General features: G+C 45.8%; 2 protein-coding genes across 2 annotated transcripts in view; one reads left to right on the top strand and one right to left on the bottom strand.

Annotated features, from left to right (window-relative positions):
* Positions 1-17793, top strand: part of LOC137316676 (zinc finger protein 850-like) — a gene marked incomplete at its 5' end in the record, with an annotated part of 305128 nt that overhangs the window by 279810 nt on the left and 7525 nt on the right. The window lies entirely within an intron of this gene.
* LOC137316713 (zinc finger protein 229-like) lies at positions 6043-16075 on the bottom strand. The gene is made up of 3 exons (XM_067980562.1): positions 15820-16075; positions 15132-15218; positions 6043-7650 (listed from the first exon to the last, which is right to left on the bottom strand). The coding sequence occupies exon 3, from the start codon at positions 7299-7301 to the stop codon at positions 6207-6209; it is 1095 nt and encodes a 364-aa protein (XP_067836663.1). The 5' UTR covers positions 7302-7650; positions 15132-15218; positions 15820-16075; the 3' UTR covers positions 6043-6206.

The raw sequence follows: 17793 nt of genomic DNA, 5'->3' as shown, positions 1-17793 counted from the left end.
AAGTTATAGTCCAGCAATGTTATTGCTGGACTATAACTTGGTGTTGTAAAATTGTTTACAATTGTCAACCCCAGTCCATCACCGGCATCTCCACATCTGCATTAAAAAAAGTTACATTCAAGCATTCTGCTCATCCAATACCCCAGGTAGATAAGACTAATAGTGCCGGGAGGACCCAGACCTTCAGCCTTATGTGAGTTTAGACATTTCTGTTTTAAATTCAGATTATTGGATTTGCATTTTTTCCTTTTTTGGTACATTTCTAATTTTATTTCATTCTTGCACATTTTGCATTTTAAACAAATTCTCCAAACCCTGTGCGCAGTGAGTGCTGAATCCGGGCCCTTTGATTGACAGCTCTCTCCTCCCCCCGTCTCCTGGGCTGACACCTTCCACCACGTGACACTCTGAAGCGTCACTCACCTTTGCGCGCTGACGTCACGAGGCGGAGGTGCCGCTCGGGCCAGAGGGATGCCGCGCATGCGCCGCGCGGTTCCTGTGCCGCGTTCCCTTAGCAACAGGCCGGCGCCGGGAAGATGATGGCGGGCGGGCGGTGCTGTGGGCGGGGGCGAGGCCGACAGAGGGAGGGCCCGCACCCGGGAGTGGCCTGAGAGGGGAGGGTGGGGTTACGGGGGAAGTTACTCGGGGCCTCCTGAATCTCCACTCTGGCAGCGCCCGGTGTCGAGCTGGGCTCGGGGGGGTGTCACTCTCCCGCCTCCCCGTCAAACGGGCCGTGGGTCGGAGCCCAAAAGTGAGCGAGAATCAAACAGCACAGAGAGAGGCCGCTCGGCCCATCGCGCCTGTGCCGGCCCTGTGAAAGAGCGATCCCATTAGTCCCACTCCCCCTGCTCTTTCCCCACAGTCCCGCAAATTTCCCCCCTTCAAGGATTGACCCGATTCCCTTTTGAAAGTTATTATTGAATCTGCTCTCACCGCCCTTTCAGGCAGTGAATTCCAGATCGGAACAACTCGCTGCCGAAAAACATTCTCCTCATCTCCCTCTGGCTCTTTTCCCAATTCCCTTCAATCTGTGTCCTCTGGTTACCGACCCTCCCGCCTGTGGCAACAGTTTCTCCCCATCGACTCCATCAAAACCCCTCCTCATTTTCAACCACTCCATTAAATCTCCCCTTAACCGTCTCTGCTCGAAGGAGAACAATCCCAGCTTCTCCAGTCTCTCCCGGTAACTGAAGTCCCTCATCCCCGGGACCATTCTGGTAAATCTCCCCTGAACCTTCTCTGCTCCAAAGAGTGTAATCCCAGCTTCTCTATTCTCTCCACATAATTATTATTATTTATTAAGTGGGTTGTGCTGGGTATCTGGAAGCTGTAATTCGGTGAGTAGAAAGCAGTGGGAGGATAAGTCTGCAGATTGATTTTGGGAGATGGTGAAGACGGTGATCGTGGATTCAGACAAGGGAGGGAGATGGTCTTTGAGACCGTCCGTGCTCTGTTGTAAGATCTCACTGTGTGTGTCTTGTTCCAGCCGTTCCCATTTGTACCTGTGACCTGACTGGCGGAGTCTGCGACCTCAACTGCTGCTGTGACCCTGACTGTTCCCCCGCGGACATCAATGTCTTCCCCACCTGTCTGCCGGGCAGTGAACCGTAAGTTTCTGTTCATGTTTTACTACATTGGCACCCGGTCCGACAAAGCTTCGATTTTAAGACCCTCGTCCTCGTTTTCAAATCCTCTCCATATCTCTGGAACCTCCTCCAACCGATTTATTCTCCACCGACAACCCCATGTCACTCCAACCGATCATGGAATCGAACCCACCCATTTATCTCCTCCCACACACCATCTACACTCTGCGCACAGTCAGTGCTGGGACACTCAATCCTGTTATACGCACAGTCAGTGCTAGGACACCCTGTCCTGCTATCAACACAATCAGTGCTGGGACACTCAGTCCTGTTATACACAGAGTCAGTGCTGGGACACTCAGTCCTGTCAATACACACAGTCAGTGCTGGGACACTCAGTCCTGTTATACACAGAGTCAGTGCTGGGACACTCAGTCCTGTTATACACAGTCAGTGCTGGGACACTCAGTCCTGTCAAGACACACAGTCAGTGCTGGGACACTCAATCCTGTTCCACACAATCAGTGCTGGGACACTCAGTCCTCTTATACACACAGTCAGTGCTGGGACACTCAGTCCTGTCAATACACACAGTCAGTGCTGGGACACTCAATCCTGTTCCACACAGTCAGTGCTGGGACACTCAATCCTGTTCTACGCACAGTCAGTGCTGGGACACTCAATCCTGTTCCACACAGTCAGTGCTGGGACACTCAATCCTGTTCTACGCACAGTCAGTGCTGGGACACTCAGTCATGTTATACACACAGTCAGTGCTGGGAAAGTCAGTCCTTTTACACACACAGTCAGTGCTGGGACACTCAGTCCTGTTATACATACAGTCAGTGCTGGGACATTCAGTCCTGTTATACACACAATCACTGCTGGGACACTAAGTCCTGTTATACACACAGTCAGTGCTGGGACACTCAGTCCTGTTATACATACAGTCAGTGCTGGGACAGTCAGTCCTGTTATACACACAATCACTGCTGGGACACTAAGTCCTGTTATACACACAGTCAGCGCTGGGACATTCAGTCCTGTTATACACACAGTCAGTGCTGGGACAATCAATCCTGTTATACGCACAGTCAGTGCTGGGACACTCAGTCCTGTTGGACATACATTCAGTGCTGGGACACCCTGTCCTGCTATGAACACAGTCAGTGCTGGGACACTCAGTTCTGTTTTCCACACAGTCAGTGCTGGGACACTCAGTTCTGTTTTCCACACAGTCAGTGCTGGGACACTCAGTCCTGTTATACGCACAGTCATTGCTGGGACACTCAATCCTGTTATACACACAGTCAGTGCTGGGACACTCAGTCCTGTTGTACACACATTCAGTGCTGGGACACCCTGTCCTGCTATCAACACAGTCAGTGCTGGGACACTCAGTTCTGTTTTCCACACAGTCAGTGCTGGGACACTCAGTCCTGTTGGACATACATTCAGTGCTGGGACACCCTGTCCTGCTATGAACACAGTCAGTGCTGGGACACTCAGTTCTGTTTTCCACACAGTCAGTGCTGGGACACTCAGTTCTGTTTTCCACACAGTCAGTGCTGGGACACTCAGTCCTGTTGTACACAGTCAGTGCTGGGACACTCAGTCCTGTCAATACACACAGTCAGTGCTGGGACACTCAATCCTGTTCCACACAGTCAGTGCTGGGACACTCAGTCCTCTTATACACACAGTCAGTGCTGGGACACTCAGTCCTATTATACACAGAGTCAGTGCTGGGACACTCAGTCCTGTTATACACAGTCAGTGCTGGGACACTCAGTCCTGTCAATACACACAGTCAGTGCTGGGACACTCAGTCCTCTTATACACACAGTCAGTGCTGGGACACTCAGTCCTGTCAATACAAACAGTCAGTGCTGGGACACTCAATCCTGTTCCACAGAGTCAGTGCTGGGACACTCAGTCCTCTTATACACACAGTCAGTGCTGGGACACTCAATCCTGTTCCACACAGTCAGTGCAGGGACACTCAATCCTGTTCTACGCACAGTCAGTGCTGGGACACTCAATCCTGTTCCACACAGTCAGTGCTGGGACACTCAATCCTGTTCCACACAGTCAGTGCTGGGACACTCAATCCTGTTCTACGCACAGTCAGTGCTGGGACACTCAATCCTGTTCTACGCACAGTCAGTGCTGGGACACTCAATCCTGTTATACACACAGTCAGTGCTGGGACACTCAGTCCTGTTGTACACACATTCAGTGCTGGGACACCCTGTCCTGCTATCAACACAGTCAGTGCTGGGACACTCAGTTCTGTTTTCCACACAGTCAGTGCTGGGACACTCAGTCCTGTTGGACATACATTCAGTGCTGGGACACCCTGTCCTGCTATGAACACAGTCAGTGCTGGGACACTCAGTTCTGTTTTCCACACAGTCAGTGCTGGGACACTCAGTTCTGTTTTCCACACAGTCAGTGCTGGGACACTCAGTCCTGTTATACGCACAGTCATTGCTGGGACACTCAATCCTGTTATACACACAGTCAGTGCTGGGACACTCAGTCCTGTTGTACACACATTCAGTGCTGGGACACCCTGTCCTGCTATCAACACAGTCAGTGCTGGGACACTCAGTTCTGTTTTCCACACAGTCAGTGCTGGGACACTCAGTCCTGTTGGACATACATTCAGTGCTGGGACACCCTGTCCTGCTATGAACACAGTCAGTGCTGGGACACTCAGTTCTGTTTTCCACACAGTCAGTGCTGGGACACTCAGTTCTGTTTTCCACACAGTCAGTGCTGGGACACTCAGTCCTGTTGTACACAGTCAGTGCTGGGACACTCAGTCCTGTCAATACACACAGTCAGTGCTGGGACACTCAATCCTGTTCCACACAGTCAGTGCTGGGACACTCAGTCCTCTTATACACACAGTCAGTGCTGGGACACTCAGTCCTATTATACACAGAGTCAGTGCTGGGACACTCAGTCCTGTTATACACAGTCAGTGCTGGGACACTCAGTCCTGTCAATACACACAGTCAGTGCTGGGACACTCAGTCCTCTTATACACACAGTCAGTGCTGGGACACTCAGTCCTGTCAATACAAACAGTCAGTGCTGGGACACTCAATCCTGTTCCACAGAGTCAGTGCTGGGACACTCAGTCCTCTTATACACACAGTCAGTGCTGGGACACTCAATCCTGTTCCACACAGTCAGTGCAGGGACACTCAATCCTGTTCTACGCACAGTCAGTGCTGGGACACTCAATCCTGTTCCACACAGTCAGTGCTGGGACACTCAATCCTGTTCCACACAGTCAGTGCTGGGACACTCAATCCTGTTCTACGCACAGTCAGTGCTGGGACACTCAATCCTGTTCTACGCACAGTCAGTGCTGGGACACTCAGTCATGTTATACACACAGTCAGTGCTGGGAAAGTCAGTCCTGTTATACATACAGTCAGTGCTGGGACACTCAGTCCTGTTATACATACAGTCAGTGCTGGGAAAGTCAGTCCTTTTACACACACAGTCAGTGCTGGGACACTCAGTCCTGTTATACATACAGTCAGTGCTGGGACAGTCAGTCCTTTTATACATACAGTCAGTGCTGGGACATTCAGTCCTGTTATACACACAATCAATGCTGGGACACTAAGTCCTGTTATACACACAATCAATGCTGGGACACTAAGTCCTGTTATACACACAGTCAGCGCTGGGACATTCAGTCCTGTTATACACACGGTCAGTGCTGGGACAATCAATCCTGTTATACGCACAGTCAGTGCTGGGACACTCAATCCTGTTATACACACAGTCAGTGCTGGGACACTCAGTCCTGTTATACACACAGTCAATGCTGGGACACTCAGTCCTGTTATACACACAGTCAGTGCTGGGACACTCAGTCCTGTTAAACACACAGTCAGTGCTGGGACACTCAGTCCTGTTAAACACATAGTCAGTGCTGGGACATATTGGATATATTGACCTTGGAGGGGGTACAGTGCAAATTCACCAGAATGACACTGGGGCTTGAAGGGTTCAATTATAAGGACCAGTTGCATCAACTTGGTTTGCATTCCCTTGAGTTTAGAAGGTTGAGGGGTGATCTGATCCAGATATTTAAAATTATAAAGGGATTCGATAGGGTAGAAATAGAAACTATTTTCTCTCGTCGGTGAATCCAGAACAAGAGGACATAAACTTAAATTTAGAGCTCGGGTGTCTTGGATTGAAATCAGGAAACTCTTTCCCACACAAGGGTAGTGGAAATCTGCTCAGCCTGATTGAAGTGGACCGTGTGATATAATAGAATTTTCTGTCCTGTCAGACTTGGACATTTGTAGATCCATCTTTTAAAATGGTGGAGGAACTCAGTGATAAGATGGATTCCACTCACTTCATCATGAGTCCTCAAACTGCTTCTCTTATCATCAAGATATCAAGGACTGGACACACTGTGTTTGAAAGAAAGCTGATTAATTTGACACTTGTACAGAATATTAATAATCCCTTTAACTGGGCTGGAGTTTAACATCAGAAACAAACCCCAACTGTCAGAATGAACATGGTTCAGTCCTGGATGTGATTAACAGCAGGAATAACAGCAGAATCCAACCCCTGCAGTCACATGTGAACTCGTTGGTGACTCAGCAGGTGGGATGATTGAGTGAATCCCATCCCACACACGGAGCAGGTGATCGGCCTCTCCCCAGTGTGAATACGTTCATGTCTCAGCAGATCCCAAGTTCTTTTAAAGCTCTTCTCACAGTTAGAACATTTAAAGGGTCTCTTATCAGTGTGAACAAGTTGGTGTTCAATGAGGCCGGATGAACAAGTGAATTCCTTCCCACACACGGAGCAGGTGAATGGCCTCTCCCCAGTGTGAACTCGCTGGTGTGTAAGCAGGGTGGATGACTGAGCGAATCCCTTCCCACATATGAAGCAGGTGAATGGCCTCTCCCCAGTGTGAACTTGCTGATGTCTCAGCAGGTGGGATGATCGAGTGAAACTCTTCCCACACACGGAGCAGGTGAACAGCCTCTCCCCACTGTGAACTCGCTGGTGTGTCAGTAGGCTGGATGACCGAGTGAATCCCCTCCCACACACGGAGCAGGTGAACAGCCTCTCCCCAGTGTGAACTCGCTGGTGTATCAGTAGGCTGGATGACCGAGTGAATCCCTTCCCACACACGGAGCAGGTGAACGGCCTCTCCCCAGTGTGAGTGCGTTGGTGTGTCAGCAGATCACTTTTTCTTTTAAAGCTTTTCTCACAGACAGAGCATTTAAAAAGTGTCTTATCAGTGTGAACAAGGTGATGTTCAATGAGGTGGGAAGATTGAGTGAATCCGCTCCCACACACGGAGCAGGTGAACGGCCTCTCCCCAGTGTGAATTCGCTGGTGTGTCAGCAGGTTGGATGACTGAGTGAATCCCTTCCCGCACTTAGTGCAGGTGAACGGCGTCTCCCCAGTGTGAGTGCGTTGGTGTGTCAGCAGATCACTTTTTCTTTTAAAGCTCTTCTCACAGACAGAACATTTAAAAAGTCTCTTATCAGTGTGAACAAGTTGATGTTCAGTGAGGTGGGATGACTGAGTTAATCCCTTCCCACACACGGAGCAGGTGAACGGCCTCTCTCCAGTGTGTCTGCGTCGATGAGTTTCCAGCCGGGATGAGTAACTGAATCCCCTCCCACAGTCCCCACATTTCCACGGTTTCTCCATGGTGCGGGTGTCCTTCTCTCTCTCCACGTTGGAGATCAGTAGAAGTCTCGTCTGCACAGAGAACACGTGTCTCGTTTCTCCCCACTGTGAATGGTATGATGTTTCTTCAGGCTGTGTAACTGGTGAAAGCTCTTCCCACAGTCAGTGCACTGGAACACTCTCAATCGGGTGTGTGTCTCGCTGCTATTCCAGTCACAGTGATGTTTGAAATCTTTTCCACAGATAGAACAGATCAACATTTCTCCTGTATTTTAAGGCCGATAATCTTCAGGTGCTGGTGAATGGAGTCAGATCTTGACGTGATGTTTGGTTTGAATTTCTCGTCTGCAAATCCGCCCCTTGTAATACCCTGTAAAAGGAGATAACAAAAGTCCTCACTGTGAATACAGGATAGAAATTCAGAACAGGCAATTCCAGTTCCTGTGGAACATTCTTCCCGCTCATTCCCCCAGACTGTAAATCCCCGTCCCACACACTCACCCTCCTCCCTCTGCTGAAACCCAAACCCATCGCACCACCTCTGTTGTGGGAAAAATCACCACTCGGAGTCAGACTTAAAGATTCAACATGCAGTTTATTGGACAAAGCTTTGGGAGAAGACTGGACATTCCTCAATGCACGCAGATACCTTCTCAACTTTAAAATGGTTGTCATGCTTTTTTATACCTTTGAAATACAGATTTCAGTAGCTTTTACATCATTAATCTTGATTACACACATTAACCAATTAAGTCCGCACAGCAACAACGGACTGCTTACGCATTAACCAATTAAGTCCGAACAACTATTATCACCTTTCAGACAGCATGCCTTTGTTTCATGCAGTCTGGTTCTGTAGTTTTATCAGTTCGTTGTGAAATGTCCTTTGTATTCCCAGACTGTAAGCCAGTTCTGGAATGTACAAACTCAACACTTTTAACTGTCTTTCCCACAGTCACAGAATCCATTTTGTTTAATAGTGTCCCTTTGTTTAATAGAATCCATTTTGTTTAATAGTGTCCATTTTATTAGTAGTCAAGCGTTATATTTAAGCCTTTAATTAAGGTTAGTCTAATCTACACAAAGCGCATTTCAGTGTGGTTTTAGGGTAAATACCACTGTCGTGTACCCATCAGTCACTTCATCGTTGCCTTTAATTCAACAGTCCAAAATCCACGCTAACAGATCCCCCTGTTGGTCATGATTATGGCTTAATAATCATAGAGACCAATACTAACAACGTCCATGCAACATTGGTCGGGCATTTAATACACAGCCTTTCGGGTATTTAACTTCCGTGATGTTCTGTGCGTATGCCTAACCCGTAACTCTCAGGTTACATGTTACAGATTTTGGGTGCAAAGTGCCCTATCTTTATGCTATTCGGCTGTTGAGGCGGCACATACGCATTTCTGTTGTAAATTATCCCACCCTGTGCTTCTGGGCTGTGTCCACCACTATGTGGACATACAGTGACAGCATGTTCAGTAACACATACCTTTAATTTTGTTCCAGCCAAATTCCCTTTAAATATTTTTTTTTCAGCATATGGTAACATATTGTGATGGGATATGTGCATTCCGTCCTTCATTACCCCAATATTCTTGTTACACCTCTCGTCCTTGGGTTTCGGGTGCCATTACCACTATTACTAGTACCAACCCTAGGAGCCTTCCTCCGTCAGGTTTACACTCCACTTGAGTGGGGTACACTCGCACCATTGCCCTGAATTGGCAAGGGGTGATGTTCTTGTTTGGTAACAGCCACTTGGAGGTACCACCTCCATCATGCCCACAGGTCAGGCTCACCCTCAGTTTGTTGATTCGTTATTCATAAGGGTACTTCCCCTGCCTGTATCTGGGCTAGGTTCTCTCGTGTCTGTTCCACAATCCAGTTACCATATGTACTGCAGATGTCATCTGTTAGCGTGGATTTTGGACTGTTGAATTAAAGGCAACGATGAAGTGACTTATGGGTACACGACAGTGGTATTTACCCTAAAACCACACTGAAATGCGCTTTGTGTTGATTAGACTAACCTTAATTAAAAGCTTAAATATAACGCTTGACTACTAATAAAATGGACTCTATTAAACAAAATGGATTCTATTAAACAAAGGGACACTATTAAATAAAATGGATTCTGTGACTGTGGGAAAGACAGTTAAAAGTGTTGAGTTTGTACATTCCAGAACTGGCTTACAGTCTGGGAATACAAAGGACATTTCATAACGAACTGATAAAACTATAGAACCAGACTCCAAAATCCACGCTAACAACCTCCAACATTTTTCCTTCTATTTAAGTTTTCTCTCTCTCCTGAAGATCCCGACTGTGACTGGGTTCAGTTCTTCACTCAGTGGTTCCCCTCCCTCTCCTCCCCTGAAGGTGCTGACTCTGACTGGGTTCAGTTCTACACTCACTGGTTCCCCTCCCTCTCCTCCCCTGAAGTTGCTGACTCTGGTTGGATTCAGTTCGACACTCACTGATTCCCCTCTCCTCTCCTGAATATGCTGACTCTGGCTGTGTGTATATGCTCTGCCCCTCATTTCCACACAATGTCCCTCCCTATAGCTGCCTGTATGCCGTCCATCTGTGATATCTCCCAATTTTGGCGACAGACTCTCCCTGACCAGTCACCATTTCTCCTTCATTTAAAGATTTTCCTTGACCTATCACAATTTCTCCTTCATTTTCAGACACTCCCTGATCAAACACAATTTCTCCTACATTTATAGACGCTCCCTGACCCTTCAGCATTTCTCCTTCATTTGCAAACTCTCCCTGACCCGTCAGCATGTCCCTTCATTAATAGACACTCCCTGACCCATCACTTTTTGTCCTTCAGATGTCGACACGACCTGACCTGTCAACAATTCTCCTGCATTTACAGACACTCCCTGACCAATCACCGTTCCTCCTTCATTTACAGACTCTCCCTGACAGTCACCATTTCGCCTTCATTTGCAGACACTCCCGCACCAGTCACCGTTCCTCCTTCATTTACAGACACCCCCTGACCAGTCACCATTTCTCCTTCATTTGCAGACACCCCCTGACCAATCACCATTCCTCCTTTATTTACAGACACCCCCTGACCAGTCACCATTTCGCCTTCATTTACAGAAACCCCCTTACCAGTCACCATTTCGCCTTCATTTTCAGACATTCCCTGATCAAACACAATTTCTCCTACATTTATAGACGCTTCCTGACCCTTCAGCATTTCTCCTTCATTGACAAACTCTCCCTGACCCGTCAGCATTTCCCTTCATTAATAGACGCTCCCTGACCCATCACTGTTTCTCCTTCTGATATGGACACGACCTGACCTGTCAACAATTCTCCTGCATTTACAGACACTCCCGGACCAATCACCGTTCCTCCTTCATTTACAGACACTCCCGGACCAATCACCGTTCCTCCTTCATTTACAGACACTCCCGGACCAGTCACCATTTCGCCTTCATTTACAGACACTCCCGGACCAATCACCGTTCCTCCTTCATTTACAGACACTCCCGGACCAATCACCATTCCTCCTTCATTTACAGACACTCCCGGACCAGTCACCATTCCCCCTTCATTTACAGACACCCTCTGACAAGTCACCATTTCTCCCTCCTTTATAGACACTCCGTCACCCGTCACCATTTCGCCTTCATTTTTAGACACTCCCTGACCTGTCACCATGTCTTCTCCCATTTATAATACTCCCTTACCAGAAACCATTTCACCTTCATTTATAGACAATCCCTGACCTGTCACCATTTCTCTTTCATTTATAGATATTCCCTGACCCTTCACCGTTTTTCCTTCATGAATCGACACTTCCTTACCAGACAACATGTTTCCTTCATTTACAGACACTCACTAACCAAACAATTTTTCCTGGCACTTTACATGATTGTGGGGTTTATTCTGTATCTGTCAGTCTCTGATCCTGTACAAGACTTTGGTGTTTATTCTGTATTTTTCACTCTCTGGTACTGTGTGTGAGTGTGGGGTTTATTCTGTGCCTGTCTGTCTCTGGTACTGTGTGTGAGTGTGGGATTCATTCTGTATCTATCAGGCTCTGGTACTGTGTGTGAGTGTAGGTTTTATTCTGTATCTGTCTGTCACTGGTACTGTGTGTGAGTGTAGCTTTTATTCTGTGTCTGTCTCTGGTACTGTGTGTGAGTGTGGGGTTTATTCTCTGTCTGTCTATCTCCGATACTGTAGATGTGTTTGCTGTTTATTTTGTATTTATCTGTCTCTGGTACAGTATATGAGGTTGGGCTTTATTCTGTATCTGTCAGTCTCTGGTACTGTGTGTGAGTATAAGATTCATTCTGTATAAGTCAGTCTCTGATACTGTACATGAGTGTGAGGTTTATTCTGTATCTGTCAGTCTCTGGAACTGTGTGTCAGTGTGGGGTTTATTCTGTAATTTTGTGTCTCTGATACTGTAGATGTGTTTGGGGTTTATTCTGTATCTGTCAGTCTCTGGTACTGTATATGAGTGTGGGATTTATTCTGTATCTGTCAGTCTCTTGAGCTGCAAATGAGTGGGGGGTATATACTGTATCTGTCAGTCTCTGGTGCTGCATGTGAGTGTGGGGTTTATTCAGTGTATGTCAGTCTCTGGTACCTTGTGTGAATTTGGGATTCATTCTGTATCTGTCTGTCTCTGGTACTGCAAATGAGTGTGGGGTTTATTCTTTATTTGTCTGTTTCTGGTACTGTATATGAATGTGAGGGTTATTCTGTATCTGTCAGTCTCTGGTACTGTGTGTGCGTGTGGGATTCATTCTGTGCCTGTCAGTCTGTGGTACTGTACGTGTGTGGGGTTTATTCTGTATCTGTCTGTAACGGGTACTGTATGCGAGTGTCAGGTTTATTCTGCTTCTGTCTGTCTCTGGTGCTGTATATGAGTGTGCGGTTTATTCTGTATTTTTCAGTCTCTGATACTGTATATAAGTGTGGGGTTTATTCTGTACCTGTCTGTATCTGGTACTGCACATGAGTATGGGGTTTATTCTGTATCTGTCTGCCTTTGGTACTGTGTGTGAGTGTGGGATTCATTCTGTTTCTGTCTGTCTCTGGTACTGTGTGTGAGTGTGGGATTCATTCTGTTTCTGTCTGTCTCTGGTGCTGCATGTGAATGTGGGCTTTATTCTGTATCTGTCAGTCTCTGATACTGTATATGAGTTTAGGATACATTCTGTATCTGTCAGTCTCAGCCAATTTATCTCAGTCTGGGTTTTATTCTATAATTCAGTCTCTGAGACAATGTGCAAGTCTGGATTCATTCTGTGTTCTTATTTCAGTTTATATTATTGTATTTGAAACTATATCTTTAATACTTTAAAGTATATGCCGTTTTTTATCAAGTGTTTAATTTGTAAATATTGATACACTTTTGGATTTTCTTTAATCAAACAATGTTTGTGAGTGTATTACATCTTCATCTCTGAACTCTGTTGTGAATGATAATGTACCTTTCAATCTCTCCATGGTGAAATTATTTAACTGGTATATAATGTGTAGCTCAGTCTATAATAATGGAATTAATTCTGTATCTCAGTCTGACACTGAGATTTTTGGACTGGAATGTAATATATAGCTCAGCCTGCACTAATAGAATTGATAATGTATCTATCAGTCTGTTACTGTATGAGATTTTTGGACTGGTGTGTAACATGTAGCTCAGTACATGCTAATGGAATTGATGTTGTATCTTTGAGTCTGATATGGTCTGACAGTGTTGGACTGCTATATAATGTTTGGCTCAGTCTGCACTAATGGAATTGATACATTATCTTTCAATCTGACACTAAGATTTTTGGACTGGCATGTTGTGTGTAACTCAGTCTGCAGTGATTTGACTTAGAGATTCATTCTGTATTTGACTGACTGTGGTACTTTGTGATTCATTCTGATTCTGTCAGCCTGTGGTACTGTGTGTGTGTGTGGGATTCAGTCTATATATGTCAGCCCCTTGTACTGTATCTGAATGAGATTCATTCTGTTCCTGTCAGTCTCTGGCACCGTGTGTGAATTTGGGATTAATTCCATATCTGTCAGTCTCTGGTGCTGCATGTGAGTGAGACATTCATTCCATTTCCATCAATCTCTGATACTGTATATGAGTGATATATATACTGTATCTGTCAGTCTGTGCTACTGTATGTGAGTGTGGGATTCATTCTGTATCTGTCAGTCAGTGGTACATTGTGTGAGTGAGGGATTCATTCTATATGTCAGTCTCTGGCACTGGATCTGAGTATGAGATTCATTCTTTATCTGTATCCAATTTGTATCTCATTTCACAGCATGGCATTCAAACCTGTATCTTTAATACATAAATGTATAAATAATTTTTCCCAGTATTTAAGTGGTAGGTAATTATATACGTTAAAATGTGATGCTGTAGATTATAATCAGAGAATCACTGCACTTTTTGGCTACTATTAAATCTGCATCAATGTGAACACAATTGTGATACAGTGTATCTTCCAAACTGACATGGTGACATGTTGAACTTATATACAATGTGTTGCTCAGTCTGCATAAATGGAATACTGTATATTTCAGTCTGAATCTGCATTGGTCTTTTGTATTGGTAATTAATATGTAGCTCAGTCTGCACTAATGGAATTGATACTGTATCTTTCAATCTGACAATGAGATTTGTGGACTGGTCCCTAATTTGTAACTCAGCCTGCACTAATGTAGGTGACTGAGAGATTCATTTTGTATCTCTCAGTCCGTGATACTGTGTGGGATTCATTGTGTATCTTGTCAGTAGTGTGTTTGAGTTTGCGATTCATTTGATATATACAGTCTCTGATGCTGTGTGAGTGTGGGATTCATACTTTATCTGCCAGTCTCTGGTACATTATGAGAGTTTGGGATACATTCTCTGTCAACATTGGTACCATAAGAGTGTGAGATTTATTCTGCATCTGTCTATAATTATTGTCTCAGATTACATTATGGTGTTCAATACTGCAGCTTTAATATCTTCATGTTTAAATAGTTTTTTCATTTAATTGGTAAATATGGATATACTTTAGGATTTGGTGCTAGAGGTTGTTAATCAGATAATTTGTGTGCTTTTTGGACTACTATTAAATCAATATCTTTGTGTACTATTGTGAATGATAACATATATTTCAAACTGATATAGTGATTTTGGAATTGGTATATAATGTGCAGCTCAGTCTGTACTATTGTAATCGATACTGTGCCTTTCAGTCTAATATTGTATGAGATTTTTGGACTGGTATGTAATGTGTATCTCAGTGTGCACTAATAGAATTGATACTGTGTCTTTACATCTCATACTATGTGTATTATAAACTGGTTTCTCATTTGTTTCTCAGGTTCGACTGTCACAACATTTCTCAGTCTGATACTCTACATGAGTTTTGGACATGTCTGCAGTTTGTACCTCATGATACATTAATCGAATGGATACTGCATGTATTAAACTCACATTTGTGAGTTGTGGGTGGTATTCAATTGGAATCTCAGGGTACATTATTGGGGTTCATTCTGTCCCTTTCAATCGGGTACCATGTGTGATTTCTATCTGGTATTTAATGTTGCCCAATTGTGAGATTGACACAGTGCCTTTCAATCTGAGAGTGTGATTTTGACTGGGATTTTTATATTTCCCTGTCAGCGGAACTGAGTTTGGGAGAAATGGAACAGTATCGACTTCACCTGCTCTGTTTGATGGTTGGATTGAAAATGTGTCTCTGGGTCTTGGGATCAGTGTGGTACTGACTACTTCTGCTGTCTGAGACTGTGGAACTGATGACCTGTCTGTGACTCCGTGCTCTGTGTGTGTGATAATGTACTTACTGTTTGTGAGAAGGAGCTGGCTGCACTGTTTCTGGTGCCTCGGGTGGAGGAAACATCACATTTATTCTGGATCCTTCAAGGATTTGCCTGTGGAAAGAAAATTATCTCTTATTACTCAGGAACAGGTGAGGTAGAAAATACAAAAGTGATCAGTTTAATATCTCTGTTAATGATCATTTTGAATATCCACAAATAAAAACCAGTGATACAAACAGTGTCAGTGTCTGACTCCACTGCAGTACTGCACCACTCAGCTTCTGCACACCCGGTGTGTTGGACGATTTTATAACAATTTAGTGACATCCAGACACAACACAACCCCTCCACTGATCCGTGAATGGGACTACCCGATGGGGCAGGGACCTTTGTACAGGTCAGGTTTCTCAACTCCTCTCCCATGGGACTAGCCGTTCACCCCAAACCAAACAACCGCTGTTTAAAATGTGTCCTTCACACTTCTCACCTGCTGCCTGCAATAGATACTGCTTGTATAACTCCCCACATCCTGACTGTTCACTGTCCAGTAACAGGGTGAGACTGGAACTAAACCAGGACCATTCACTACTGGTTTGGGGAGAGAAAGCAGCAATGATTTTAAATAGCAGGTTCTTCCCATTCTGTCTCCCTTACCCTGGACACACCCTGTTCACACACAGCCCGAGAATGACCTCTCCCTTCCCCCGCTCACTCCATGTTCCGGGACCAGTTCCTGATCCACTCCGCCTCTTACAAACAGCCCCCGGACTCCACCTGACCTTCCCCCGGACTCAATGCCGATCTCTGAGCCCATCTGCGGACACGGTCCCGAAGCGATGAGCTGCTGTAACGAGGCTGCTCTTTGCTCCCTTCCCCCGGGGGCCGTGATCTCTCCATTCCCGGCTGTTTTAAACCATCTTCTTCCGCTCACTGAGGGAATGGCGCCCACAGGCCGAGCTGGGGGAGGGCAGCGCGCATGCGCTCTTCCGTTCACTGACGACCATCGCTGGGGGCGGGGCTGAGCCGCGCATGCGCAGATATCTGGTTTAATTCCCAATACAAAAATCGATGGAAACTTTCCCCAATTGGAATTTTTCCGAGTCTGAGCAAAGGAAGTGGGTCTGGGGGAAAGGTCAGAGGGAATGGGGTCCACAGGCAGTGCAGGAACAGGCACCAGAATGGAAAACAGATGGGATTCCACCAGTGCCTAACGCTGGAATCCAGACTGACTTTACAATCTCTAACTATTAAACTAGATGTTTCCATCCCTGCTGTTTCCCTCGGTATCTTTTGATGGTAAAGGGCCTTTCAGTGATAAAGTGAGCGGCTGTGGAATGAGCCAATGGGTTCTGTTCATTCTTGGACTCTTTCCTGATAAAACTGATGCAAGAGGAAGAAACTGGAGGGAGGATTTCTCAATCCAATCTTGTAGAAAATAAGAGGAAAGATTGAGTCGGTGTGTCTGTTGGGAGCGTGTGGGATTAATATCAGTCAGCACCAGTCCCAGATTAATTTAATCAGAGTGAAACTCTCGGTCACTGAGAGTAATACTGAAAGGCCCTGAGCTGTAAAACCGAATATAGTGCAACAGGCAAAAGAGGGTTCAATGTGGCCCGTTGTTTTTGTCACTCTCTGCACTGGCCCTAAGTGTGGGATTAATAGTGTTTCTGTCTGTGGCACAATATCAGTGAGAGATGAGATTGCATCTTCTGTCTCTCCAATCGTTTTTTTCTGGATAAAACTGAACTTTACAGGTCAGTCTGCAACTGATACTGTGGCACTGTGTCTCTCCGCTCTCTCTCACCGTGTCTGTCGCCCCCTCTCTCTCTGTTGCTGTATATTAAGGTGGATACTGCTATTGAGCGTGATATCAACACACTGATAGGAAGTGTAAGACTGACAGAGTGTGTGTCTCTCTCGCTCTTGTACTGGGCATGAAGGTGGGATAAAGTCTGATATAAAACAGAGAGAATTAGATGTCCGGGCCGGGCCTCACTGTAACTGGGGATGTGCTCGGCTCCAGTCCCAGTTCATGGTTATTTTCTTTTCACAGATTCAGGGTAAGAGTCTCTCTGAGACGGTAACACTGGCGAAGAAACTCCGCGTGACAACTCAAACCCCATCACACGAGATCCTCTAAATCAGCTGGAATAAGGTGTTTGTAAACTGCTGAACCCGTCTGGGAGGGAATGTGTGGGGAGATAGAATCGGGTCTGGGACTGAAATGGAAGGAGGCGGGTTGACTTGTTATAGAAGGGACTGTATTTAGGCAGGAATATTACTGACTGTTAATTGTAACGGGGCTTATTTAAAAGCTCCGGGTTTGTGGAAATCCTTGAATATGAATCCCGAGTCTGTAAGGGTTTGTGCAGAGCGCTGTTTTTCGGTTCTATTATCGATAAACGGTTTGAAATTGGCGGGTGGAGAAAGCTGGAGGTGGAGCTGGAAGATCAGAGGCCGCTCTCCGCTCTGTCCGTCACTCTGACTGTCTCCTCCTCTCCCACTTTCTCTGTTTAATCCCCCATATGGAACCAAAGCGGGTCGGTGGACTGTTAACACGGTTTACTTGTTATCAGGAAAGGCGAGTAATGTTTCTGATCTCCTGGGCACCAGGCAATTCACTGTTATTTGTTTCTGTACAGAGTTACATTTCAGTGATTCCCCAGTGTGTTTGATGCTTTATGCA

Source organism: Heptranchias perlo, unplaced genomic scaffold, assembly GCF_035084215.1.
Source record: "Heptranchias perlo isolate sHepPer1 unplaced genomic scaffold, sHepPer1.hap1 HAP1_SCAFFOLD_60, whole genome shotgun sequence".
NCBI classification, from domain to species: domain Eukaryota; kingdom Metazoa; phylum Chordata; class Chondrichthyes; order Hexanchiformes; family Hexanchidae; genus Heptranchias; species Heptranchias perlo.
Note: the sequence above shows the minus strand (reverse complement) of the source record. Positions and strands in the feature narration are given on the sequence as shown.

Coding starts and splice junctions, on each gene's coding strand:
- LOC137316713 (XM_067980562.1), bottom strand. CDS start 7,301: ATGGAGAAACCGTGGAAATGTGGGGACTGTGGGAGGGGATTCAGTTAC.